This window comes from Arabidopsis lyrata (genome assembly GCF_000004255.2).
Source record: "Arabidopsis lyrata subsp. lyrata unplaced genomic scaffold ARALYscaffold_3, whole genome shotgun sequence".
Lineage (NCBI taxonomy): Eukaryota > Viridiplantae > Streptophyta > Magnoliopsida > Brassicales > Brassicaceae > Arabidopsis > Arabidopsis lyrata.
Genome location: NW_003302553.1, coordinates 5,068,406 through 5,094,846, shown reverse-complemented (window position 1 = coordinate 5,094,846; position 26,441 = coordinate 5,068,406). Strand labels below are relative to the sequence as shown.

At 37.3% G+C, this 26,441-nt stretch overlaps 6 protein-coding genes across 11 annotated transcripts; 5 read left to right on the top strand and 1 right to left on the bottom strand.

Annotated features, from left to right (window-relative positions):
* The first annotated feature begins 1,132 nt into the window (after positions 1 to 1,132).
* LOC9320988 (transcription factor MYB61) lies at positions 1,133 to 3,086 on the top strand. The gene is made up of 2 exons (XM_002884876.2): positions 1,133 to 2,029; positions 2,213 to 3,086. The coding sequence occupies exons 1-2, from the start codon at positions 1,867 to 1,869 to the stop codon at positions 2,932 to 2,934; spliced, it is 885 nt and encodes a 294-aa protein (XP_002884922.1). The 5' UTR covers positions 1,133 to 1,866; the 3' UTR covers positions 2,935 to 3,086.
* Positions 3,087 to 4,258: 1,172 nt separating this feature from the next.
* LOC9318853 (DNA-3-methyladenine glycosylase 1) lies at positions 4,259 to 6,065 on the top strand. The gene is made up of 3 exons (XM_021032272.1): positions 4,259 to 4,938; positions 5,191 to 5,248; positions 5,345 to 6,065. The coding sequence occupies exons 1-3, from the start codon at positions 4,545 to 4,547 to the stop codon at positions 5,829 to 5,831; spliced, it is 939 nt and encodes a 312-aa protein (XP_020887931.1). The 5' UTR covers positions 4,259 to 4,544; the 3' UTR covers positions 5,832 to 6,065.
* Positions 6,066 to 7,336: 1,271 nt separating this feature from the next.
* On the bottom strand, positions 7,337 to 9,544 carry LOC9320987 (aspartyl protease family protein 2). 2 transcript variants are annotated; one of them, XM_021032271.1, is made up of 3 exons: positions 8,802 to 9,544; positions 8,440 to 8,501; positions 7,354 to 8,260 (listed from the first exon to the last, which is right to left on the bottom strand). In XM_021032271.1, exons 1-3 carry the CDS (start codon positions 9,392 to 9,394, stop codon positions 8,100 to 8,102), a joined length of 816 nt encoding a protein of 271 aa, XP_020887930.1. In that variant the 5' UTR covers positions 9,395 to 9,544; the 3' UTR covers positions 7,354 to 8,099. The 2 variants fall into 2 exon arrangements, with proteins under 2 accessions (XP_020887929.1, XP_020887930.1); XM_021032270.1 differs by lacking the exon at positions 8,440 to 8,501 and having other exon boundaries at positions 7,337 to 8,260; positions 8,802 to 9,535.
* An 8,003-nt stretch (positions 9,545 to 17,547) lies between these two features.
* LOC9320986 (serine/threonine-protein kinase AGC1-5) lies at positions 17,548 to 20,494 on the top strand. 4 transcript variants are annotated; one of them, XM_021030747.1, is made up of 5 exons: positions 17,548 to 17,786; positions 17,875 to 18,202; positions 18,315 to 18,394; positions 18,479 to 19,399; positions 19,471 to 20,494. In XM_021030747.1, the coding sequence occupies exons 4-5, from the start codon at positions 18,534 to 18,536 to the stop codon at positions 20,339 to 20,341; spliced, it is 1,737 nt and encodes a 578-aa protein (XP_020886406.1). In that variant the 5' UTR covers positions 17,548 to 17,786; positions 17,875 to 18,202; positions 18,315 to 18,394; positions 18,479 to 18,533; the 3' UTR covers positions 20,342 to 20,494. The 4 variants fall into 4 exon arrangements, with proteins under 4 accessions (XP_020886406.1, XP_020886405.1, XP_020886404.1 ...); XM_021030746.1 differs by having other exon boundaries at positions 18,315 to 18,387; positions 19,471 to 20,481; XM_021030745.1 differs by lacking the exon at positions 17,875 to 18,202.
* Positions 20,495 to 20,577: 83 nt separating this feature from the next.
* LOC9320985 (uncharacterized membrane protein YuiD) lies at positions 20,578 to 21,835 on the top strand. The gene is made up of 5 exons (XM_002884873.2): positions 20,578 to 20,840; positions 20,919 to 21,053; positions 21,147 to 21,184; positions 21,261 to 21,327; positions 21,478 to 21,835. The coding sequence occupies exons 1-5, from the start codon at positions 20,679 to 20,681 to the stop codon at positions 21,715 to 21,717; spliced, it is 642 nt and encodes a 213-aa protein (XP_002884919.1). The 5' UTR covers positions 20,578 to 20,678; the 3' UTR covers positions 21,718 to 21,835.
* Positions 21,836 to 21,902: 67 nt separating this feature from the next.
* Positions 21,903 to 25,869, top strand: LOC9320984 (zinc finger CCCH domain-containing protein 37). Of its 2 annotated transcripts, none has more exons than XM_002884872.2 (12): positions 21,903 to 22,380; positions 23,136 to 23,383; positions 23,764 to 23,820; positions 23,911 to 23,982; positions 24,128 to 24,184; positions 24,291 to 24,488; positions 24,663 to 24,700; positions 24,798 to 24,844; positions 24,944 to 25,062; positions 25,148 to 25,201; positions 25,295 to 25,435; positions 25,521 to 25,869. In XM_002884872.2, exons 1-12 carry the CDS (start codon positions 21,999 to 22,001, stop codon positions 25,665 to 25,667), a joined length of 1,560 nt encoding a protein of 519 aa, XP_002884918.1. In that variant the 5' UTR covers positions 21,903 to 21,998; the 3' UTR covers positions 25,668 to 25,869. The 2 variants fall into 2 exon arrangements, with proteins under 2 accessions (XP_002884918.1, XP_020886407.1); XM_021030748.1 differs by having other exon boundaries at positions 24,654 to 24,700.
* Positions 25,870 to 26,441: the final 572 nt, after the last annotated feature.

Sequence of the window (26,441 nt, the reverse complement as noted above, 5' to 3'; positions counted from 1 at the left end):
TTATCATGTTGAATAATGTAAATTAAACTGCGAACTAAACATTTGGTGGTAGTGAAAAAAAAAAAATCTTGAACCAAGAAAGACAAACCCAGAAAAGAGCCAGCTACGTATAGAGAGCTTCTTAGTTACTACTCCGACAACTAAATCATGTACGTGTCTCTTGCAACTCATGAATCATATGATTACCCAGTTATTGTATGTTTACAAAAATGAATTTTGTTACATCATTCTGACTTCATGATGTCAAATTAATACCAGAATGGCCCAACAATTGCCTCTTCCTTCTATAATTTTATATTTTTCTATAGAAAATAGAGTACGAAGTGGTCTATTCCATCAGTTTACCCATGGCTAGGGTTTATCAATATAGAAATATTTTAAATGCAAGAAAAAAAAGACCGAAAGAGAGGACTACGTTATATTAATGGAAACTAAAACAAGTGTATAGTTAAATATACGAAGCTTCATCTACACAAAGATTTTTACATAATACGGTAATTAACAGCGACGGATTTATATTATTATGTTAATTAACCGCTTTCTCCCCACATATTAGTTTATTCTTACGTTTAACTTGACGGGTTCAAATAAACGTTGCGTTGTAGAACTATCTCGCCATATATATTAAAGCTTGACACGTACGTGGCTTACTTAAGAGGAATTGTTATTCGGAAGCTCCAGGGAATGATCCAATTTTTAGTAGTTGAGATTAGGTCTGAATTTTATGCAATCGTGCTCCCTACTTTACCTCTAATTTTAAGTTTTTAACTAATTTGTTAGTAAATGAGTCGTATGTACGGATGGCAATACTATATATGATTCCTAATATCCAAAATTAAGTGCTCGCTCGCGTCTACGACTGTCAACAAGCCATTTGCAGAAAAGTCTCCCATGATGACCATAAAAGTAGCCTGCTGGGACTAATTTGTTCATATTGAGTTCTACGTTACAACATCCCCAAGTTATCATTGTGGTTTATTGGTTGAAGGTTCCATTCTAGATTAGAATTCGAGTTTTTTTATATCCTGATTTCAATCATGATTGATATGATTTAAAGAATACTTAACTTTTCTATAGACTCCGGAAATTTGTTTGTGTTTAGTCTAAAGTCTTTCCTAGATTAAAAGAAAAAAAAATGATCTAATTGTTTAGACACGGGTTCTAAAATTTTACTACTGCCAAAAAGAAAAAGAGTAGCATAAAGATTTATAGTAGCTTTTTTCGAATCAAGGAAGAAAAAAATTATGACCTGTATATACTCAATGGCATTTGACCATATATATGTGTTATATAACTTTTTTGTTGTGTGTTATATAACTTATACGTGAAGGGGTAATAAAACCCAACGAGTCATTCAATATCTAACATAACGTAATTAATGATCCGAGGATAATAACTTGTATTTTATTCTACTATTTTTCTTACCAATGTTCCGAAATATTGTGAAGTCTAGTAGACAACAAGTCATGCGTGAAAAAAAAAGAAAGTAATGAGTGTCCTAGTTAAAGCATATACTAGTATATAAGATCATTAAACCATTGCATTAAACTAAACTGATAATTACAGGATTCCAAGCATGCAATGTATGGCAATAACTAGAAACACAAGTTAACAAGATACTGTACATAGATGATTTTGTTAAGGAAAGTGACGTGAACTACTGGTGTCTCTAATCAGGCTTCCATTTGAAGACACACAGAGAAAAAAGGGAAACGACACAAGTTTGGTTAATCATATATAGTAGATATATTAATTCTCCCAAGAAAGATATTAGTACTGATAAGGGAAAATTAATCAAATAGTGACGACCCTGGTCCCTGCTGGTTAATTAACACCAAGAGACCTTGTAATATATAAACCAGGAAGATGAGAGAGAAATGGGAAACGAAAAGAGATGAAATGGGACATCGATGCTGTGGAAAACACAAAGTGAAGAGAGGGCTTTGGTCTCCAGAGGAAGACGAGAAGCTTCTTCGTTATATCACCACTCATGGTCATCCTAGTTGGAGTTCCGTTCCAAAGCTTGCCGGTTTTGTGTCTTTTATCTCTAACTCTCTCTTTTTTTTTCAACTTTTTTTTTTAGTCTAACATAAATTATGTCCTTGTGAGTAATAATAAGCTTTCAATTCAAAAAACTTATTAGCTTAGCCTATTTTATTTGAATACTATAATTTCAATGTGGATTCCTAACGTTACATATGTGTGTATATAGGGTTGCAGAGATGTGGGAAGAGTTGCAGATTAAGGTGGATAAACTATCTAAGGCCTGATCTGAAAAGAGGTACGTTTAACGCGGAGGAAGAGCAGATTATCATCGATGTACATCGTATTCTCGGTAACAAATGGGCTCAAATTGCTAAGCACTTACCTGGACGCACTGATAATGAAGTCAAGAACTTTTGGAACTCATGCATTAAGAAGAAGCTTCTTTCTCAAGGCTTAGATCCTTCTACACATAATCTTATGCCTTCACACAAAAGATCTTCTTCTTCTAATCATAATAATATTCCCAAGCCAAACAAAACGACGTCCATCATGAAGAACCCTACTGATCTTGATCAATCAACCACTGCTTTTTTAATCACAAACATCAATCCTCCTACTTCCACTAAACCAAACAGACTTAAATCTCCTAACCAGACTCCAATCCCATCTCAAACCATGATCCCTATCAATGATACCATGTCAAGTCTTTTAGATGATGAGAATATGATTCCTAATTGGTCAGATGTTGATGGAACGGCGATCCACGAAGCTCCGATGTTGCCGGCTGATAAGGCAGTAGTGGGAGTGGATGATGATGATCTCAACATGGACATTTTGTTTAATACTCCCTCTTCTTCTGCTTTTGATCCTGATTTTGCTTCCATTTTCTCCTCTGCAATGTCTATCGATTTCAACCCCATGGATGATCTTGGTAGCTGGACCTTTTAGCTTTTACTCTACAATATTTTCATTTTCTCAATTGTATATATATATGAATAATTGCCACTTTCTGCTTTTCACTAGTTTTGAAAAGCTGAGATTTTTCCAAATCAGTGTATCATTTTTTCCCCATTAATCCCACCAAGTGTAGACTTTGTAATGTGCAAATTTAAGTTTTCACGTATTTTACTTTAGGCTTCAATATCGCCTATTTAATTTATATTTGGGCAACGCACCAAATGGGCTAAGTATGTTGAAATATGGGTGTAAAATTCGTACCAATAAACAAAGTAGCCCAATAGAGGCCCAATAATCTTGCGTTCGCTATGATTGCTGAGACTACGACGATATTCCATTGATTGGTACGGAAACAAACAATAATGCTAGAAACTTCGTGGGAAGAGCGACGGCAATGAGGGAACATGTTACATTGCCACATGGTCTCACCCGTTACTACATTCTTCGAATTAAATTGTTGTCTTACACTTGTACATGAATATGCAGAGGTGTTGGAAAAAGTCAATTGTACTAATCAGAAGAAAAGATTCACAAAACGGAAATCCAATTATTACGTTCCGCGTTAGAAATATTGATTGAAATGAACAAAATGGATGAAGCAAACATAATAATCTCATGTATATTGAAATGATTGAGGAGCAAGCAACACGAAGACGACACCGAGGCATGTACATTTAGATTGAGAATAAAGGATATGTATTAAGTAGTGTTTATTATTATAGTATTGGTAATAATGTATATATAGGATAAGTGGAACCACATTGTCTGTCTCTTCTCTTATCTCCTTCGTCGTAAACACTTTAATTACTTGGGTTTGGTCCTTTAATTTCAAATTCACCCAATTTCGCTTCTTTTTTTTTCGTTCTACTTGTATAAATGTTAAAATTTGCATTCCATAGAAAATCTAATTGTACATGAAGAGATAAATTATATATGAAAAAGTAAATGAAACGAGAACGTTAGTAGATACGGTGACATACAATTGAAAGAAAAAACACACTTAAATCGTTGTTGACTAATATACAGTTATTCTTGTATAAAACAGAATTGCTTTTGGAAAATGTGGTTTTAATGTGTGTGATAACAATCACAAAAAGAAATGCTGCTAAAAAAATATAGGATACCAACCGAAAATATGACAAAAATATAGGAAAGCAGCCTAAAATAATACAAGAAAGAATATCGAAGTACCAAAAGAAAAGTAAACACAAATAGTTAGGGGAAGACTTAAAAGGTCACATGGGATGATTTGGTGGCATCATTGCATCAAATCCTGCACATGCTCTGCCTCTTCTCTTTTCTATATTCTTTCTCTTTATTTTATTTTTTTTGTTGTTACTTGTTGTCAATACTAATACAAAATTGATCCACACGGTTTTAATTTTAGAATAATGTTCACTTGGGAATAATGTTTACATATTATTAGTACCCATATAACTACTTTAATTTCAATTCTCTCTGCCTCTCACAGTTGATATATATATATACGTCCACAATCACTTCTCTTCTCTATTTCTCATCAATCATCATTATCATTATCTCAACCCTTCTCTATCTCTCTTACTACAACTTATCAGCATCCATCACCAAATATAGAGAATATGAGCAAAACCGAAGCAATAAGCTTGACCAAAAGGGGAATGTTGCCGCCAAGTAGTTGCAGTAGCCTAATGGACCGCTCTGAGTCCCTCAAGAGGGACAGTGTGATGAGCAATGGTGCAGCCAAAGTGAGAGGAAGCTTGGAGCGCAAGAAATCAAAGAGTTTTAAGGAAGGAGAAAGCTATTCTTCTTGGCTCATAACGGAGGCTCCTGGGAGTATAGCCGCCGTGAGGAGAGAGCAAGTGGCGGCACAACAAGCCCTAAGGAAGCTAAAGATTGCTCATTACGGCAGATCCAAATCAACCATTAATTTCACTTCTTCCAAAGTCGTCCCTCTTCTTCACCCTAACCCTAACCCTCATCCTCAGAGATGCAGCTTCCTCACCCCCACTTCTGGTATTTATAAACCCATTTATCTCTTTGTTACTTTTTTTTTTCTATTCGTCAATGTTAATTTTTGACATGATCTGTTTTTTTTTTTGTTTTTTTTTTTTTTTAAGTTTCACCTCCTTTCCATGCAAAATCAATTTGTAATGGCTGAATTAGCTTAAATCCCTCATATATCAGTTTAAGTTGTTTATTAAAAAAAAATGTTTCATCTTATAATATGTACATGGATTCCTAACGGATTTTTTTGGTTACCTTTAGATCCTATTTACGTGGCCTACCATGATGAAGAATGGGGAGTTCCAGTTCATGATGACAAGTGCGTGACATAATTAATACTTCTTTCCAAATAAAAACATGTCATTATATATTTTTTCATTTTGGTCAAAAATAAATTAATTTTGTTAATTTTCAGGACGTTGTTCGAACTGCTGACCCTAAGCGGCGCACAAGTAGGCTCCGATTGGACTTCAACCTTGAGAAAACGTCATGACTATAGGAAGGCTTTTATGGAGTTTGAGGCGGAAGCTGTTACCAAACTCACCGAGAAAGAGATGAATGCAATAAGCATCGAATACAAGATAGATATGAGCAAAGTGAGAGGTGTTGTGGAGAATGCTACAAAGATTGTCGAGATCAAGAAAGCGTTTGGGTCATTAGAGAAATACCTTTGGGGATTTGTGAACCACAAGCCCATCTCCACGAACTACAAGATGGGACACAAGATTCCGGTCAAGACATCGAAGTCGGAGAGCATAAGCAAAGACATGGTTCGTAGAGGCTTCCGGTTTGTGGGTCCCACTGTGGTTCACTCATTCATGCAAGCCGCTGGTCTTACTAACGACCACTTAATCACTTGCTGTCGCCACACTCCTTGCACTATCCTTGCTACCAATCCCTAATTATTAATTTTTAATTTTATTGAAAGTGTTGTTTTTATTTAACTTTCGAGTGCAAAATGTAGGTGTAGGAGAAAAGAGATTGCAGTTTTTTTTTAAATTGGCAATGTAAGATAAATTAGCTGGTTTTGTTTTTTTCTTGTGCGTGTGTGTGAGGTGTTTAAAATCACATGTATAATGGTTTTTGATGTATGTGTGGTGTGACAAATTGAAATAGTAATTGATTTTCATTGGATTTATCTGTTGTTCAAAAATTTGATAGGCTCGCAAAAGGCCAATTGATAAAAAATAAAACGGAACTTTGTTTTTCGTATTAGTGTAATCTTATATATGTTTACTTGGGTTTTTTTGTTTTTTTTTTGCTTAAATGTAAATATCATTATCAATGAAGTACATGTATTGAAAAACTTAGAACATAGAGTAATCCTGGCAAAAAAATTAAAGCAAGATTACAATAGAGTAACCTACAAAAAAAAAATTAGAACAGTTTTTTCCATTTTCCCAAAAACATATCGAAAATGTGTTTAAAGAGTTAAAAATAATTAATCGAACACCTAAAACAAATGTAGTTTTAACTTTTTCCAGTGATCAATTGGACAAAAATTTAACTTGCCGAATAATTTTGGCCGCCTAAACGACCAAATCTTAGAACATTTAAGTTAGCTGCCATGTATGACATTGAGGAGGTACATCCGTTCATGGGAAACTTGAGCATTCTTGGTTTTCATACATATAAATATTATACGATGGTCTATGATAGTAGTATTTTGTATCTTCATTTTTACTATTGAAAGAAGAGTAAGTAGTGATTGATTCTCGTAGAAGCAAATATCATGATGATGTAGCATGTGATGCTTCTCTGTCACCAATAATGATTGGATCATTTTAGTGGATGCCATGATGGGATTGGTCATTGGGTATGTGACAATGTGTTACCCCCCATTCCCCAACTTATTTCCCAATTCCACCCTTTTATTCTTTTCACAAGTTCCAACACCAACAACGCTCCTTCTTCACTCTCTTAATATACCATCTGGATATATTTTCCTTTAGAAGGTTTTAACTTGTGTGTGTGTGTGTTCAAGATGATGTGATCTTTAAGCAAAGATGGGTTATTTTTGGTACAAAACAGAGTATTCTACAAGTTTTACTAATGTTTAATAAGTGAGACAGAGTGGAAAAAGAAAAGAGAAAGAAAATATGCTTTGAGAAGAGTGCGCATGGGATTGAAACAGCGATGCAATCAGATTCCTTTTTTCAGAAGCAGCCTTGTTTGTCAGAAACTCAGAATGTAAACTTATTAGAACTGGGCTTATGAGCCCATTAGTGACGAATTTATCTTCTCTCTGTACAGCCCATTTAGCGGTATAATTGTGCCTTATCTGGCCCAATAATGACGAATCTTGTAATTTTGTAAAGACAGTGGATGCGATCGAACGATTTAGAAGATGATACGATGGATAGAGGTGTGTATTCGTTCTCCAGCTCAAAATATTGCAAGTTTTGACAACAAACATGTTTTTTATTCATTCACTAACAAAACAATATATATATATATTCCAATCAATCAAAGTAATAATAAACAGAAGAGAGATGGATAAGACAGCTAAGTGCAAGTAGAAGGAGCAAAAGACAAAGTTGAGGCCATAAGATCAAACTCCCACAAATAATTCTGCTGCATTATATTCCCGACCACATTAGTCGCCGGCGTTCCCGCTGACATAAATCCTAAACACTTGACTCCAGGCGCTGCATCTACTAGGTAACTTTTACGATGCGGCTCAAATCGTGCACCGCCTTTTAAATGAAACGTCAGCTGCGGTAACTTGCTCTCGTTGAACCCGGACGTGGAACTAAAACAGTACTCAATTGGTATTCCTTCTGGCTTGACTCTTTTCAACTCAACAAGGTAACGTGCGAGCCCTGTAACCACCGGTTTGTACGCGGCTTCAGCCAATAGCGTGAGGCTAGTTCCTGAGTCCAAGATAGTCCCACCACCGGTAGTTGCGTCCCATACTTGAGTGGGGATATCTAGCATGTCGTCTCCGATGGAGATTCCAATGATGTTGATTGCGTAGAAGGGTGGGATGAGAGTGAGATCAAGCGGGGTGGTTCGTCCGGGGGCGGTTTTGGTGGAGGTGGAGGAGGAGGAATAACCGAAAATGAGATAGTTGGAGATGTTTTTGTTGGAGAGGTGATCAACGAGGCAGTAGGACAATTTCGCACCGAAGAGACTAGTGGCTGTGGAAGTGAAAGAGAAATCGCTAAAGGCTAAACCAAGAACCCCATCGGCTCCTTGAAAGCTCTGTCCACTAAATGAACTACTACAACCAACGAGGAGACCGCGGAGTCTAGCCTTACGACCATTTGTGAGACCAACTGTGATAGTCTCCTTTGCGAATACGCCTTGTGCTGCTGACCCATCCGCATATCTATTCCACCCCATCAATTTAATGTTAAATACAATGCATACACTTTGGTTTAACAATTTGCATTAGGTCAAATGTCATAAGAGAGGTTTGAATTTATGTATGCTCAAATTTCAAACCTAACTCACAAGTCATACAATAAGTGACATTTATGTATTGTGCTGAATTGTAGCTCAACTCACATTTAATTTCACCCTCCCTTACAATACACTTGCATCTAATCCATGCCACCCCAAAGAGTTCTCTAAATAGTTGTGAGAAAAAAATATATGTGATGAGAAGAGACAATGATATGGTGACAAGAGAGACAGAGAAAGAGAGGTCCCTCTTCTCTCTCATTGATTGACCACCAAACTTTTCCCAAACCTTTCTAAAATATCTTGTCTCAAACACACACAAAACCTTAAACAGTAAAATGTTCTCCATTAAAATGTCTCTAAATCCCACCATCACCATCAGCACAAACTCCTTAATAATCTACCTAATCACATTTTTGAGTCTGTATTAAATAATGCAATCACCATTACCAAATGAGAGAAAGTACCTGTAATCATAGGAGCAAGGAGTGGAAGGAGTAGGACAAGTAGAGAGTGAGAAAAGATTCATCAAATCAACTTTACAAGTCTGAGTAAAGCATCCAACAGTTTTAAAACTTTTAGATTCTTCAGCTCTAAACACTCTCCGATTCTTAACTTTACCTTTGCCTCTCCCACGGTATCTACAATTCACCCAAGTAAGCTCGCTTCCTGTATCAACCACCACTCTAAACTTCTTCGCCGGAGTTCCAACTCTAACCTCCGTGAAATACTGCGCCGTTCCGTAATCAATCCCTGATCCCAAATCCATTTTCACTCCTCCTTTGAACTTACGTTTCCTAGATATCAAACTATGACGCTTCTGGTCGGCACCGATAATGTCCTCAATGCGGCTGAGAGGATTCGGCCAGAGAGTGTCCCGGTGTGCTAATTTTAGCCGCACCGCCGTGTCTTCCGTGGAATCTGCGGCGGTGAGTAGGAGGAGCGTCGTGATGAGACAGAGACACGAGAGCGATGTCTTGATTCTCTGCATTTTTCTGATTCGTCTTCTTGTTTTTGCCCCTTTTGGGTTCTGTTTCCAAAACAGAGTATTTATATACATTGATGAAACGCCTTTCTCTCTCTTTCTTTTTTTAAATCAGTTAATAACTTAAGGGCTTTAATTACTAACCATTTACGACAATTAGTGTTACTTACTTAAGACGAAACGAGACATGTCCACGTTTTGTATTCCGCGTACAAGCTCAATGGAAATTATTCATAAACCCCTAAACCAAATCACTCCTTTCATTTTTTTTTTTGTTCCTCTGGTATTCAAAAAGTATTAGATATATCTATTAACATATTAATATATACTTAGTATTAAGTCTCCTTTAGCTTAATACTATAAATACTCTATTGTATCATTACTTTTCACTTTAATGAGAAATCTCACAATTAATTCTGAATGTTAATATGGTATCAGAGCGAAATAATTTTCTCATTCCTATTTTCCCGGAAAAGTGATTAACGGAAAACAGAATTCCGATCTTCTTCTTCTTCCATCTTCTTCAGAAAATTTCTATATCAATCTTCAATTCATCATCATCTCCATCATCCTCCATCTTTTTCTACATCGATTCATCGATTTTTCGACTCAACGAGCTCATCGAACATCGACTCGTTATTCATCAATTTTCTTCATATTTCTTACTTACATCATAATCACTTTTCTTGGAATTCATTCTTCCGCTAATCGAATCAGCTTAGTTTTCTCTCGATCGATCTAATCTTGAACAAATCTTGATCTGTTTTTCAAAGTTTTTGTGATGACTTCTGGTGAATCTTCCCGTCAGACAATGGATCACTACAATAATCCATACTATCTTCATAATTCCGATCATGCTGGTTTAGCATTGTTGTCAGATCGCCTTGAAACAGGCGCAGATTTCCATTCTTGGCGAAGATCAGTACGCATGGCGCTTAATGTGCGCAACAAACTTGGATTCATAGACGGTACAATTCTTAAACCATCTGAGAATGATAGAGATTTTGGATCATGGTCTCGTTGCAATGACATGGTAGCGACTTGGCTTATGAATTCTGTTTCGAAAAAGATTGGTCAAAGCTTGTTATTCATATCTACGGCTGAAGGAATTTGGAAAAGTTTGATGTCACGATTCAAACAAGATGATGCTCCTCGAGTATATGAGATTGAGCAACGTTTGAGTGTTATTCAACAGGGATCTTTAGATGTCAGTGCTTATTATACTGAATTGGTTACCTTATGGGAAGAGTATAGAAATTATGTGGAGCTTCCTTTATGCACTTGTGGAAAGTGTGAATGCAGTGCTGCTACTCTTTGGGATAAATTGCAACAGAGAAGCAGAGTAACAAAGTTCTTAATGGGTCTAAATGAGTCCTATGAAGCTACTCGCAGGCATATCCTCATGTTGAAGCCTATTCCATCTATTGAAGAAGTATTCAATATGGTCACTCAGGATGAACGTCAGAAGAATATCAAACCAATGTCTAAGAATGACAATGTGGTGTTTAATACTCAGGATAACTCTCAGTCTGCAGTTGGTAGTACAATGAATCCTTATTCTGGTTATTATGATGGAAGTGTACAAACTGGTCAACATGTATATCAAGGTCCTCTAGATAACAATGTCTATGCTGCAATGCAGTCTCAGTACAGACCTAGAGCACCAAGACCAGTGTGCACTCATTGTGGCCAAACTGGTCATGTTATTCAAAAATGCTTTAAACTCCATGGTTATCCTCCAGGATATATACCAGGATTTAAAAGCTCTGGAGGTTATCAGACTCATAATGGAGGATATCAAGTTCAGTCTGCATCAAGACCTCCTAATCCATCATTCAACAACAATTTTCAACCTAGGGCGCAATACTCTAGTCCCAGACCATCGACACATGCAATTGCTAATGTCATGACTGGTGCATCTGGTTCAAATTATCCGGCTATATCAACAACCAATTTGGATGTGAGTCAGATGAATAAAGAACATGTGCAATCCCTAATACAACAACTGAATACTCATGTTCAAGTTTCAGAGAATCAAGCACCTTTCCCATTAGTTGCTTCTGTTACACAGAATGGTATTATGGATCCGCAATCTTCTTCTGGTACTGTCTCTTTTCCATCTACCTCTCTTCGTTTTGAAAATACCAAACTCACATTTCAACATCAATGTCTATCTTCTCTCTATAATCATCTTCCTCAGGGTAGTTGGATAATTGACAGTGGAGCTACAAGTCACGTTTGCTCTGACTTGGCTTTATTCAATGAAACTGTGACTGTTACTGGTGTTACAGTTTCTTTACCTAATGCAACTAGAGTGGATATAGCACACACTGGCACAATACATTTATCTACATCTCTAGTTTTGCATGATGTTTTACATGTACCTTCTTTCAAATTTAATCTCATATCAGTTAGCAGCTTATTAAAACATAGTCAAGCATCAGCTCATTTCTTCCCTGATTTTTGTTATATTCAGGAGTCTATTCAGGGCTTGATGATTGGTAGAGGCTTTCTGCTTCATAATCTTTACATACTGCAGCTTGATGCATCTTCATCTCACACTCTCTCATCTCCTGCTCATCAACATTTCTCTGGATCCTTGGCTGTCGATGGACATCTCTGGCATCAACGCCTTGGACACCCATCTTCTGACAAGTTAAAATTGTTGTCTGGTACTCTTTCTATGTCTAAAAGTAGTTCTTTAATTGAGTCTCATTGTTCAGTCTATCCTTTAGCTAAACAAAAAAGGTTAAGTTTTGAGTCACACAATCACATGTCTTCATCCCCATTTGATCTTATCCATTTAGATGTTTGGGGTCCTTTTACAGTTGAATCTGTAGAAGGCTATAGGTACTTTCTCACTATAGTTGATGATCATACCCGTGTAACTTGGATCTATATGCTAAGGAATAAAAGTGATGTTTCTAAACAATTTCCTCTTTTCCTTAAATATGTTAAAACTCAATATAATGCTGTTGTTAAAACAATAATGACTGACAATGCACCAGAGTTAGCTTTTACTGATATAGTTGAACAATCTGGCATGATTCATCAATATTCTTGTCCTTATACACCACAACAGAATTCTGTTGTGGAACGCAAACATCAGCATTTACTTAATGTGGCTAGATCATTACTCTTTCAGTCAAATATACCTTTAGCTTACTGGAGTGATTGCATATTAACCTCTGTTTTCCTTATCAATCGTATGCCATCTACTTTGTTAAAGAATAAGACACCTTATGAGATGTTAACAAAGAAATTGCCTCAATATTCTTTTCTTAGATCATTCGGATGTCTTTGCTATGTTTCAACTTTGCAAAAAGATCGCAATAAGTTCAGTCCTAGAGCTGATAGGTGTGTTTTCTTAGGATATTCTTCAGGATACAAAGGATATAAAGTGTTGCATCTGGATACAAATCTTGTTTCTGTTTCTAGAAATGTAGTTTTTCATGAAAAAGATTTTCCATTCAAAACAGACATTCATTCTATTCCTAAATCTGATATTTTTAGCAAATGTGTTCTTCCTCTGTCTACTGCTGCTGTTATAGATTCTGCATCATCATCAGAAAATCATGTCATTGATTCACATACATCACATTCATTGCATCCTACACATCACTCTAGTGGTAACAATCTTTCACAAGAAACTGTAATACAGGAAACCACTACAGTTTCATTGCCTCTTGCCCGGCCAAAGCGATCTTCTAAGGCTCCCAGTTACTTATCCGACTACCACTGTGCTCTCATTCAAACATCAACATCACCACCAAAGGTTTCTACCACTCCTTATCCTATTTCAAACTTTCTCTCATATTCACAATTCTCTCCTTCCTATCAATCTTTTATTCTCTCAATATCACAAGAGACAGAACCAAAGAATTTTAAGGAAGCTAATTTCACTTTTTTTTTTTCTTCTGTCTTTTTAGTTAGTTCATTCAACAAGAAAACAAAAGTAAACCTTTTGAAATGTAGCTAACGTAATAGTCAGCAATGACAGATATATAATGAGATCTGTTCTGAAATTATTGAGTTTCTCACTTATTATGACAACTTTAACTATTGGATACTCCAATAATTTATGTTACAATTCGAAACTGAAATTACATTTTTTTTTTTTTTTCGTATGAATGATTCATATATAAATCTCAAAGAGTTTGTCACAAAAACAAGCCAAAAAGCACAAAAGGAACGAAAACAATCATGAAACAGAGAACACCATTACATCAAAGCAATGCATTTTTCAGATTCAAAGACACTCTGTAACCAAAAAGGGTAGCCTTGCGCTACATATGATTGAGATCGTTCCTCCGTTGTGACACTTTTTGCAATCAGATGGGCACCAGTATTAGCCTTCCTATCTTCAAGCATAACCCTCCACGCCGGAATAAGATTTAAGGCAGAAAGAAGCCTTACCGACTGATATTTGAAACTAGGCCAAGCAGCTGGTCGATTAATAGCACCAACAAGATCCTTTGGCTCCAGCGCAAAGATAACATTAGGCACATGAAGACTATGCAAACTTTCCATTGCCCATAAAACACTAGTGAGCTCAGCCTCATTCTTTGAAGAGATAAACCCAAAGGATCTTCTACTATGGAGAAGAACAATACCTTCTGAGTTTCTCAAAACCCAAGCCGCACCACTAGTAGACTTCTCACGATCCCAAGCAGAACCTACATTACATTTGAGCCACGGCTTTGCTGGGGGACGCCATCTCTTGGTCTGAGCAGATACAACCTTTTGAATACTTTCTTCCTCCACAGTATCCACCACCTGAGCCTGAAACCATTCAGCCGCAGCCTCACTAATCTTGACCATCAAATTAGAGATACTAAAAGCAAGACCTTCAAAAACAAGATTGTTGCGGTTCTACCAAAGATACCACATAATCCAAGGCATTTACATTTATAAAATGTTATTTTAAAAAAATATTTAAGATGAATAATAATGAAAAATCACGCTAAAGATTAGTAGTAGTAATTAGTAAAAGCAGTTCCATTAATTAAGATCTAAAGATCCCCTATTAAAATTCAAAAAGAAAAAGAAAAACGAAAGAGTATAGATACTTTCTCGTTTGAGAAACTCTTTAGAAACCATATCTACAAATGGTTGGTCCAACAAATTATTAGTAGTAACAAAATTAGAGTTTGCATGATCGTGGGTTCCTTTTTCAACTTTTTTAAGACCACTAGGAGGAAACCGAAGGTATATATATGTATATATTTGCAAACGTAATTAAGGGTAACACTTACGGCAGAAATTATAAGAAACAAACAAAAGACCAAAATACGTTTGATATGATTGAGGGTAGGTATAATATATGTATGGATGGATTATACGTGGTGAGGACTAGAGGGGCAGAGAGTCAAAGTGACAATGGCGAGAGTATGATGTGTAGCTGTCATATTCTCATTGGCCGTCATTTGCATCCTTGGATTCTTCTAGAATTTCTTAGATTTAATCGTCGGTTGGAATTTAAAACTAAAAAAACTGTAAAGAGACACAAAACATGACAAATATAACCTGGATTATCCGGATCGAAAGAGATGCGTGTACACTGTGTTGCGTTAAACTCCAATCCAAGCTACATTGTCTCGTGTCTTCTTTAAACTCAAATTTATAAACAATTTTATCTCATTAGATATCATAATCATATCCGTAACACTATCGTATATACCCGTAGTGTCACCGATTAACACCATCTCCCATCACTTCGTCTATGCATGTGTATATATATTGAACAAACAGTGAAATGTTATGTTATTTTATATCTTTGGTAATATATATAGTTGGTATCACCGAACTTCTAAATTAAGATTATAAAAGTAATAAAACTATAGGTAGTAGAAAATCCTAACTGCTCGAGAAATATGAAACGAACAACAAAGACATTGGAGGAAAGGAGATTAGTTCAAACTGCCAGTTTGCACCCAATAATAATAAGATTATAAAAACCCTAAGGTGACGACAAAAGAAAAAAAAAATTATAACAACCCTAATGACTTCATGGACAGCCTTACAAAATGTTTCTTACATTATCTTAATTCAATAATATAGCAATTGCAAAAAAAAAAAAAAGAAGCTAAATATATAGGCATTAAAATGGTCCACTCGACCCCTATTTTATTACCAATATTGTAAATTGTGCACTGTGATTCAAACATCAATATGTTCGATGGGTTATGTAGCTTCAACTAATGCATGGCGGCGTTCTACTGTATTTTTTTCTTTTAATTTGTCATAATAACTCGACAGGGTTGAATAATACAAGGAGGCATTATTTGGTTTAATCACGGGTCTTTTCGGTGATTTAAATAAAACTAAATGTAGGTAACACTAACAAGTAACAAGGCTTAATTTATCAAAAAGAAAAAAACAAAAAACAAGTAACAAGGGTTTATCAAAAAAGAAAATAAAAAAACAAGTAGCAAGGTGTATCCACAACAAAGATGTATATATTTTATACTAGCTAATACTTGAACTGTTTTATTTTATTATGAGAAGGCCAACTGTAATTAGAAGATGAGAAAAGGATAAAGGCATGAAAGGCCGGTGTTGGTTCTCTGCCGCAAGTGTAGAAAAACGACTTACCTTAATAATTACGATCGAGCAAGTAGCCACATGACCAGGGGCGGAGCCAATTAAGAGGGAGGGGGTCAGTTGACCCCATAACATTTTAAAGTTTTGAAATTATAAGGTAAATTATCTAATGATTTTAGATATTTTGGTACAAAATTTCCTAGTTGACCCCTATGTCATGCCATAATTTTATGTCTTTGACCCCATTCATATTTAACTTTTCATTCAACATTAATTTTCTTTCTATTTTTGTTTTGTTTTTTCCTAAAAAATGATTACAATTCTCTAATAGTTTTTTTACATATTGATTCTTTTTCTTTGTATCATCGGATATCTTGTTTTTTTTGTCCTTTTTCACAAAATTGTTTTGACATATATTTCTATAAAATATCATAAATCAAGATAAATATATGAACGAAACGAGACCCTTCGAAAGACTATTATTTAATATTAATATGTAATTAAATAAAAATAATAATATATATGACCCCTATAAACAAAAATCCTGGCTCCGCCACTGCACATGACGATATTTATTTTTTTCGCTAGTCATTAATAACCATCTATATGATAAACGTGAAAATGAACAGGCCAGGAGGCAAAGAAAACATAAAACCAGATATGATACGTAAAACCAAATTGAATATTTTGACGAAAAAAAAAAAAACCAAATTGAATATTTCTAAATTAAAGAAAGTGTATTTCTTTTTTTAGGATCACATGAGGGGGTGCCGTCGTTGTTGTGGACTTACTCTAATTTTGGTTGGTTGAATTAAAAGTCTCACAATCCATGTTATTACCAAACGCCTCATTGTTTGGTTGGAGCCCACCTATGTCGTCAAACAACTCACCACAAGAGATGCAGCAATGGGCCAAACGGTTGCGGTTCGTATTGAACTCAAATCTGATTCTATATGATCTTTATTTAGTCATGTTTGTTTTTGTGTGGTTATAGATCCAATATTGATTTGGTCCGCGAATCACGGATCGGTCCACACTAAAGTAGAAGAAAAAACAGCTAATAGCATTCGTGTGACATGAAGAAATGATCACTTGATTAGTAAATATTTTACTAGACTAAATAATACTGCATTTTGGTTTATAGATGTGTGTGGAACAAACACATGTCAAAAGAAGAATCACCGTATTTATATAATCGGTAATTAAGAGTGTAGACGACGTATGGTACAAGGAAATGATGGAGATGTGGTGTAAATTGTAATGTGTGTATTCATGACATCATACATGCCCCGACATTGCTTAATTTCCGGATCATCTATCTTCTAATTGATTTCTGTATCTTATAATTGATTTTTGTATTTATCTCTTTGACTTATACACAAACACCACTCATATTTCCCTTCTTTTTCCTCATCATCTAATCAAGAAAAGAAAACGGTCCAATTATTCTCTCTTCAAGTTATAAAAAAATGTCAATGCAATTTTTCTTATCAGAAATGAATAAAATACATTTGCATTTAAGTTAAAAAATATTAACAAGAACTTTATTTTACAAAGATGGGCCTAAATTCGTACGGGCTTATGATGAATGTAGCTAAAATGGGCCTTCTTAAATAGGTCCATAGACTTAATAAATAAAAAGTAAGTAAACGTAAAACCCAATCTCTCCATAAAATCGCCGGTCGGTGGTGGCATATCTCCTCTCTCCCGTGTTTCTGGGTTGCTGTTATTCGTGAGCCAATGGAATCGGAGGAGAAAGACAAACACTTTGCAACTCCTAATTCACGAGCCATGGAGAAAAAAATGCTTCCTTTTCGAGAAAACGTTGCAACGGTTCGAACCCACTACTTGTCGAGAACAATTAATTCAACTGGAAACATCAGTTTCTCCGTTGGTCAGAAGCACAAGAAGAGGGAGAGACCAGGTGAGCTATTACTGTAACTATATCTCTCTCGTTAACAATGTCTCTCTGCATTTGTTGACATATGTCTCTGTCAATGAAACCAATTTAGGTAAAGAGGAAAAAAAAATGGTTAATTTAGACACACAAAAAAAAAAAAACTTGGGAGAGAGAGAGGAATAGACGGCAATGTAAGCGTTGAGGGATGAGAGGCTAAGAAAATTTCCCTCTCTCCATCTCTTTTGCATCTCCTCTTGTCTCTCTCTGCTTTTCCAGGTTGAGATACTATTAAGGGGATTTACACGTTTACAAAGACAGGACAATTCTTTCTTCATTTCTTGATTAGAATCTTGCAAAACATATTATTATTAACTGGCTTTTGTTTAGAGTTTTGAGTTTTGCATTATGGGAACTACCTACACTTATGCTGTCTAAACATGGTCCGCATTCTTGTTTTTTCCAAACCTGTTTCAAGATTCTCACTTTTTTTCGTTTCTCTGACGCATTATCCTTCTTTCTTTGTATGTTTTGTCCCTTGGATTCTGGTGGCAGTTTCTTCGGTTTGACATGGTTTGATTATCCTCAGCTTGTCTTTTACATCAGCAAGGAAGCGTGATCATTTCAGGTAAAAGGTGATTTTAATGTTTTCCCATGCTTTTTTTGTCATCATGTTACATAGCACAAAACATCTTAAGGTGCTTTTATTGATGATGTAGGTTAGCTACTTTATAACGGAAGAAGAATCATTATCAACCTGGAGATATTCCGAAAATGGACTTAGCTTCCAAGAAGAACACAGCTAATGTTGGCTCCAAGGAGGTAGACCCAATCGTAAAACCTAAGTCGCCTCGTACAAGCCTCTCTCCATTTTCACTTAAACTAGGAGACAATGTTCCCCGAAACCCTTATTTCGATCCCAAGAAGATGGATCCTCTCGTCAAACATCAACCGATAAAGTCTCATGAACCTCCCACCGCGACTAGAGGGACCAATAGCGAGGGTGATTTAAAGCATAACACCTATTCTAGCGAGGGTGATAGCTTAGCAATGCGGAAGAATGCTCCTAAAAATCTTCATTATGATCCCAAAAAGATTGTTCCTTTAACCACATCTGAAACATACTCCCCAAGCGCCAGAAATCATCACCACCACAGGACTAAGTCCCCAGACAACAAGAGAGCCCCTAGACATAATGGGGACTATGCATATGGTGATAACTTGGTGGGTCCATCAGCTACACCTTTCAAGCCTCACACGGGAGGGGACGTGAGGTGGGACGCCATTAACTCAATCGCTTCAAAAGGCCCTCAAATAGGTCTCGATAACTTCAGGCTTCTGAAACGTCTAGGGTACGGGGATATAGGCAGCGTTTATCTTGCAGACCTGCGAGGGACAAATGCGGTTTTTGCGATGAAGGTGATGGATAAGGCCTCTTTGGCCAGCAGAAACAAGTTGCTGAGGGCACAGACCGAAAGAGAAATCCTATCCCTGCTTGATCATCCTTTCTTGCCGACTCTCTATTCTTACTTTGAGACCGATAAATTCTACTGTTTGGTCATGGAGTTCTGCAGCGGTGGAAATCTCCATTCACTCAGACAGAAGCAACCCAGCAGGCGTTTCACAGAAGAGGCCGCGAGGTTAGAGATAACATTCAATTTATTTGGCTTTGGAGCTTACATGTTATCTTCTCTGATGAGTTTGTTGACAGGTTCTACGCGTCTGAAGTGCTATTGGCTTTGGAGTATCTGCACATGCTGGGGGTTGTGTACAGAGACTTAAAGCCAGAGAACATCCTTGTTCGAGATGAAGGCCACATAATGCTCTCTGACTTTGACCTCTCCCTCCGTTGCACCTTTAATCCGACCCTCGTTAAGTCCTCCTCAGTCTGCAGCGGAGGAGGTGCTATCCTCAACGAGGAGTTTGCTGTCAATGGCTGCATGCATCCATCCGCCTTTCTCCCCCGCCTCCTCCCTTCCAAGAAAACTCGTAAAGCCAAATCAGATTCCGGCCTCGGTGGCCTCTCTATGCCGGAGCTCATGGCAGAGCCAACAGATGTGCGGTCAATGTCCTTTGTGGGCACACACGAGTACCTGGCTCCAGAGATCATTCGTGGCGAGGGACATGGCAGCGCTGTGGACTGGTGGACATTCGGGATCTTCCTTTATGAGCTCCTCCATGGGACCACCCCGTTCAAGGGGCAGGGAAACAGAGCCACGCTGCACAATGTAGTGGGTCAGCCGCTGAAGTTCCCGGATACCCCGCATGTGAGCTCAGCGGCACGTGATCTCATCCGTGGACTTCTAGTGAAGGATCCTCACAGAAGGATCGCTTACACACGGGGAGCCACAGAGATAAAGCAACACCCTTTCTTTGAAGGAGTTAATTGGGCTCTAGTGCGTAGTGCTTCCCCTCCTCACATTCCCGACCCCGTGGACTTGGGACCGTACGCGGCCGCTAGAGGGAAGGCAAAGAGCCATGGAGTTGGTGATCACTGTAACTCAATTAAGCCGGAGCCTCTGGTCGCCTGTGCTGCTGGTCCCACGGATGATACAGCGTATATAGATTTCGAGTACTTTTAGACTTAAACTCCACGAGCTGAAAGTTTCTATATGTTTCTTTTTGTTCATATTCTTTAATTTTTGACGAATACAAATTGTGATTTATAAAAGAAGAACAAATGACTTGATTTAAGAGACAAAGATTCCATGAGTTTTACTAATAGAGTTAAAGCAGGTTTTCTGTTGTCATTGAAAAAATCCACAAAAGCATCTTTGAGTCAATTAAAATGTCCCAAGAGACAACACTCTTCTGGACATAACAGAGCGTCAGAACCATTGGTTCCAAATTTCTCGCTGCCCCCTTCTTATCGTCATCCCCCGACCAAAGTAATCCTCAAGCTCTTTCGTTTGCACAGAGATGTTGAAGCACTGTTTTGTGTCTTATAACGCCAATGATCTCTATTTCTCCTTCTCCAACTCCAAATTCAATCTTTCAAGCTGCCCAAAGAAGCCACCTCGTCTCACTTCGTGCGTTGTCAATGTTGGATTCCAAGATATCGCCGAGGTCATCCACAACAAGGTTTCGCCTTTTCTCCTCTTTCGTCCCTTTTTTTGGAGGGTCATCGTCACTTAGGCTTATGATTTCACCGGCGTGAAGGTACTCATAGCTGCTGGGACTTCTGCTGCGATTGGGCAGCTCTCAAAGCCATTCACTTCTGTGGTTTTGTATGGGAAAAATCTGGACTTTAGAAGTGTCTTTCAAGCTGGAGGTTTCCCTTCAACACATTCTTCCGTAAGCTTATCTTCTTCTTTTTTCTTCTTGTTTCCTCTGATAATCGTGTTTGTCTACTTCTCTGACATTTTGGCCTGATTCTTGAGAAATCAGTCAGTTGTGGCCGCAGCAACTGCAATTGCTTTTGAAAGGTGATTTAGCTCTCTTCTCAATTCCCCGATATATATATTCAGCTTATGCAATTTCCTGAATATGGTTTGGCTTCAGGGGATTTGCTGACTCCATTTTTGGTCTTACTGTGGTTTATGCTGGCCTTATCATGTATGATGCCCAGGTAATTATTTACCCCTTTTCACCAAAATTCGAACTTGCATTATAACAAGTATGATCTAAAAGTCCATTGGTCAAATGGTCTCTAGAGAAAAGCTTAGGGCTGGCTTTTGAATTGAAGTCTCAACATATCTCATTGATTGTACCATTGCAGGGGGTGAGGAGAGAAGTTGGGAAACATGCGAAAGTGTTGAACAAACTAACAGCTAATGCTCGTAGAAGTGAAGTAATGAGTTTTAAGGGCAACGAATCTAATAAGGCATTGCAATCAGACGAGATCAGTGAAGAGGTTGCTCCTCCATTGAAAGAATCAATAGGACACACTGAAGTTGAAGTCATAGCAGGGGCTTTGTTCGGTTTCTTAGTTACCTTCAGTGTTTATTCCCTTATGTAAAAAGCTCCCAACTTTATAAAAACTATATTTTTTTTTGGTGTATTGATAAGAAAGAGAGAGAATTTAATAATGTGCAAATTGCAATTAAACAGAGAGAATCAGTGGTAATGTCAAATCAGTTTTATGGATCTGAGAATCATTGTTCTGTTTTGGTTGGTTGTTTTTGCTTTGCTTTGCTGCTTAGACTTGGAACAATAAAGTAAACCCCACAAACACAACAATTTGATAATTTGACACCAAAAAGTAGAAAGCTTTCCTTTAGGGTTTCTCTTTTCAATCGAATGGCACATCGTCAATTGTATAGCTACGCTCTTCAACCTTCTTACGCTGCTGCCTCCGCCGTATCTCCAGCTCCTCCGCCGCAACAGCAGCCGCCAAAAACCGGTCTTTCCTCTCTCTACGGTTCTTCTGCTGACCATTATTACCCCGATACCACGTTTCGTTTCTTAGCTCGCGATGGATCCGAAGCTTTGAGCAACTATTCAGGGACTCTTGCATCGTCCTCCGCTATGTACCACCATTTGCCTAACACGACGGCATCGCATTTGGCGTATCCGCAGCTGCTTCAGCATCAGGAAGCAGCTTGGCCACCTGGTGTGGAGGTTCCCGGTGCTGCTTCCGCCGTCGAGCCACTTCCTCCTGGTGTCAAACGCACCTCTGAAGGTATGCTCTTTTTATTTTACCTTACTATTTCTGGGATCTGCATCATTTTCTTATTTATTGCTTGAAAACTATGCCGCATAATCTGAAAATTGAAAGACTTCAGCTTTACTTTTTATCTGCTCATCGTGATTCTCTAGTCCTGTAGCGAAAATGAGTGTTTTTGATGGTTTGTTTCGTCAATTGCAGCATAAAAAAATCAGCTTTAATGATTTTGTTTTATATTTGGTCAAGCACAAGGATGCTGCTTTGTGTTCCTCTGTGCTTTCTCGTTAGCTGAAATAGAGGTTGCATTGGTTTGGCCAATTGCTTTGTTTTGAGTTTGAACAACGCAAAGCTTGAAAGTTAGAATCATCTTTAAGGGGATGCTTAGGTATTCAGATCGAATTGCATCTACAAACTATATAGCTTATTCTAGTGTTCTTGATTAAGTCTTTCTTGCTTTAGAATTTCCTAAAGACAATTGTTTTTAAATTTGACCTCAATGTTTTTGGTGTAACACTTAGTGATTTTGCAGAATTGATTGATGATTTATGTTTTGTTGTAACTCCATTGTTTCCAATAGACTTTAAAAAATGATTGTATGTAAGCCATAATTTCTAACTGTAAGTTTAACTAAAGATACTATTGATGCTATACTTTGGTTTCTGCTGTAGTGTATCGTACATTTATTACCCCAAATTTATTTTCAAATTATACTTATACTCGGTATATATCTTCTCATTTCGTTGTATATTATTGTTTATTATGTAATTTAGCGCTCTACTATCCGACTCTGTTGGGTGCCCATAATACAATTGGTCAAACCGAAGCTTGGTATACTACAGACTATTTTACCAAGCGCCCTAAGTTGGAGAGTACAAGCCATTTGCCTATATATCCACAGAGGGCAGGAGAGAAGGATTGTACCCACTATATGCAAACAAGAACATGTAAATTTGGAGATAGCTGCAAGTTTGATCATCCTATTTGGGTTCCTGAGGGCGGAATCCCAGATTGGAAAGAGGTGATCGTTTATTACTATCTACGTATTTCTTATGCCCTCATATGATATTTACATTATTATGATAACGTTTTTCTATATTCTGTTATGTACTTATATGTTTTCTACTGCGGGAGTTTGTGCCTAATTACTTTGTAACTATATATATATTGTTTTTGCTTGGTGTACGAGTTCATAGATTTACTAAATTATCATGATAGTATAGGTATGACAAATGGTATCTTATTGTGATTCAAGATTTGAGCTTCCCGACTTCTGCGACCGTGTTTGTTTTCCCTTTGTCAGTTCATTCCTTGACTTGGAAGAGACGTCATACTCATTGTCTAGGCATTCCATGATAAAATGATATGATTGTTTTTTCTTATGAATATCTTTTCATTTAGGCACCAGTTGTTCCAAATGAAGAGTACCCTGAGAGACCAGGAGAACCAGATTGTCCTGTAAGCTGTTTGTGAAAACTTTTCGAGCTATTTGATTTCTGTTTCGCTTGAGGACCTGACTATCTTTCTTTTATTTTCACTGCTGTCCAGTACTATATAAAAACCCAACGCTGCAAATATGGTTCAAGGTGCAAATTTAATCATCCGAGAGAAGAGGCTGCAGTAAGTGAATTTTCCATTTCGAAATGATTTTATCCCTAGGTTGTGTATTTGCCTGCTGACACTCGCATAAAATCTTGTACTTGTAATATGTACTGCTTTAGTTTTTTCTTGGCTGCGCATTGCCTGATGCTCTTCTTTATTTTAGGTTAGTGTTGAAACCCAAGATGCATTGCCTGAGAGGCCTTCTGAACCTATGTGCACAGTAAGATATAAATATAATTGATTTACGTATCCGTTTTTTTGTCAATTCTCTTACATATGAAACTAATTTTGATTATTAATTTAGCAATGTTTCTACTCTGCATCAGTTCTACATGAAGACTGGAAAATGTAAATTTGGTTTAACATGCAAATTCCACCATCCAAAGGATATCCAGGTACCATCATCTAGTCAGGATAATGGTAGCAGTGTGGGGTTAACCAGTGAGCCTGATGCCACAAACAATCCGCATGTCACATTTACCCCAGCATTGTATCATAACTCGAAAGGACTGCCTGTTAGACCGGTAATAAATCCATCTTCACTTTGCATAAGACTGACTTATTATCTTATAGGCAGAATTGGTGAACTTTCTAATATCTTATAGGCACTATACTTAGAACTGATGAATAGCATTGTATGCTGACCTGTTCTGACATCTGAGAATGAAGTTTCACTAATTAGACTGTAGCTTTTGCAGGGTGAAGTGGACTGCCCATTCTATCTCAAAACCGGAAGGTGAATATCTGTTGTATAATACTATTTCGTTGGTTACAACCTTGAAATAAAGAAGGTGACATTAACGTTCTAACTTGTTTTCCTTTTCCATAATTAGCTGCAAGTATGGAGCCACTTGTCGCTACAATCATCCTGAGAGGACTGGTTTGTGATCATGTCAATCTTTGTGGTTCTTAGAACCTTTAACATATCACTTTCATCTCTTAGTTCTCATAATGTGCGATGTTTTGATTTTGTGCACAGCATTTATCCCCCAAGCTACTGGGATAAACTATTCTCTAGTTTCGTCGAACACTGCGAATTTAAACCTTGGGATGGTTACACCAGCTACCTCCTTCTACCAGACTCTTACTCAACCCACGGTATATGGTTTATTCATGTTGTGGGAAATATTCAAAAGCTGTTCCTTAGTTGCTAGAGGTTTAATTAGAGTGGAACTTGTTACAGCTTGGAGCGCTTTCAGCAACTTATCCCCAAAGACCTGGACAATCAGAATGTGATGTGAGTATCCTTGTTTCTTTTAGAAATCGTTGAGCCTTTTCTCCCACATGTTAGTTGGAATTTTACCAAAAGCCCTATCTTTCAATATTATAGTACTACATGAAGACAGGGGAGTGCAAGTTTGGAGAGAGATGCAGGTTCCATCACCCAGCAGATAGGTTAAGTGCAACGAGCAATCAAGCTTCTCAACAACCAAATGTAAAGCTGAGTCTTGCAGGGTATCCCAGAAGAGAGGTACCTTATAAAGTGGTATCATTATAAGCCTGCATGATATGAGTTTGTGTGCTAATCTCATAGACAAAACAAAAAACTGTTGCAGGGTGCGCTTAATTGCCCTTATTACATGAAGACAGGGACTTGCAAATACGGGGCAACATGCAAGTTTGACCATCCTCCTCCAGGTGAGGTGATGGCTAAGACCACTTCAGAAGCCGATGCTGCTGGAGCAACCGACACTACTCAATGAGTTTCCGAGCTTTGTATAAGATAAGATGATATCGTGTTGTAATCTTAGTTTACTTGCTATGTTGTGCATCTGTTTCGTTTCAAATGCTTGTCGCTCCTGAGTTCTCTTTATCATCCTAAAACGAAAAGAAATGGTTGAGCGAGTCTTCTTTTACTCAGTTGAGTTCATAAAGGCAAAATTGTTCCTAATGCCTTCAATATCACCATTCTTCTTCTTTCCTCAATGAATCCTAATGAGCATTTTATCTGCCGGTTCTCTTGGGTAAATATCGTTTCCAACTTTCCATTGCGATTTTGTTGATAGCAAATAACTATCAGTAAACACCTAATAATCTCCACAATAAGATGAAACAACACGTATCAACAAGATGTGACAGTTTGACAGAGAGCCAGAGCATGAAACATGCTTCTTCAGCAAGACACATGTCGGTGCAAACTGCTAAATCAAAAAGTGGGTCCAATTTTTGTTCTTAAGAGTTAAGAGTTGAAGAAGAGGACATGAGAAACAGAGGCAAAGGAAGAAAACATGGACTTGTTGACTTCTTGTATTTGATGAACATGTGAAGGCCTCTATTAATGGTATAACGACAAATGATGAAAGAAAGTAGCAAAGGAGGACTCAAAAAGTTTGATACCTTTTTGATTGGATATTTTAAAAATATGTGCACAGTTTCTATCCAAAACACTCTTTTGGGCCTATCTTACCAAAATTATGCAACCTTCCACAACACAAGCACGAGTGTCACAAACAAAACTCAGAAACCCTAAATTTAAT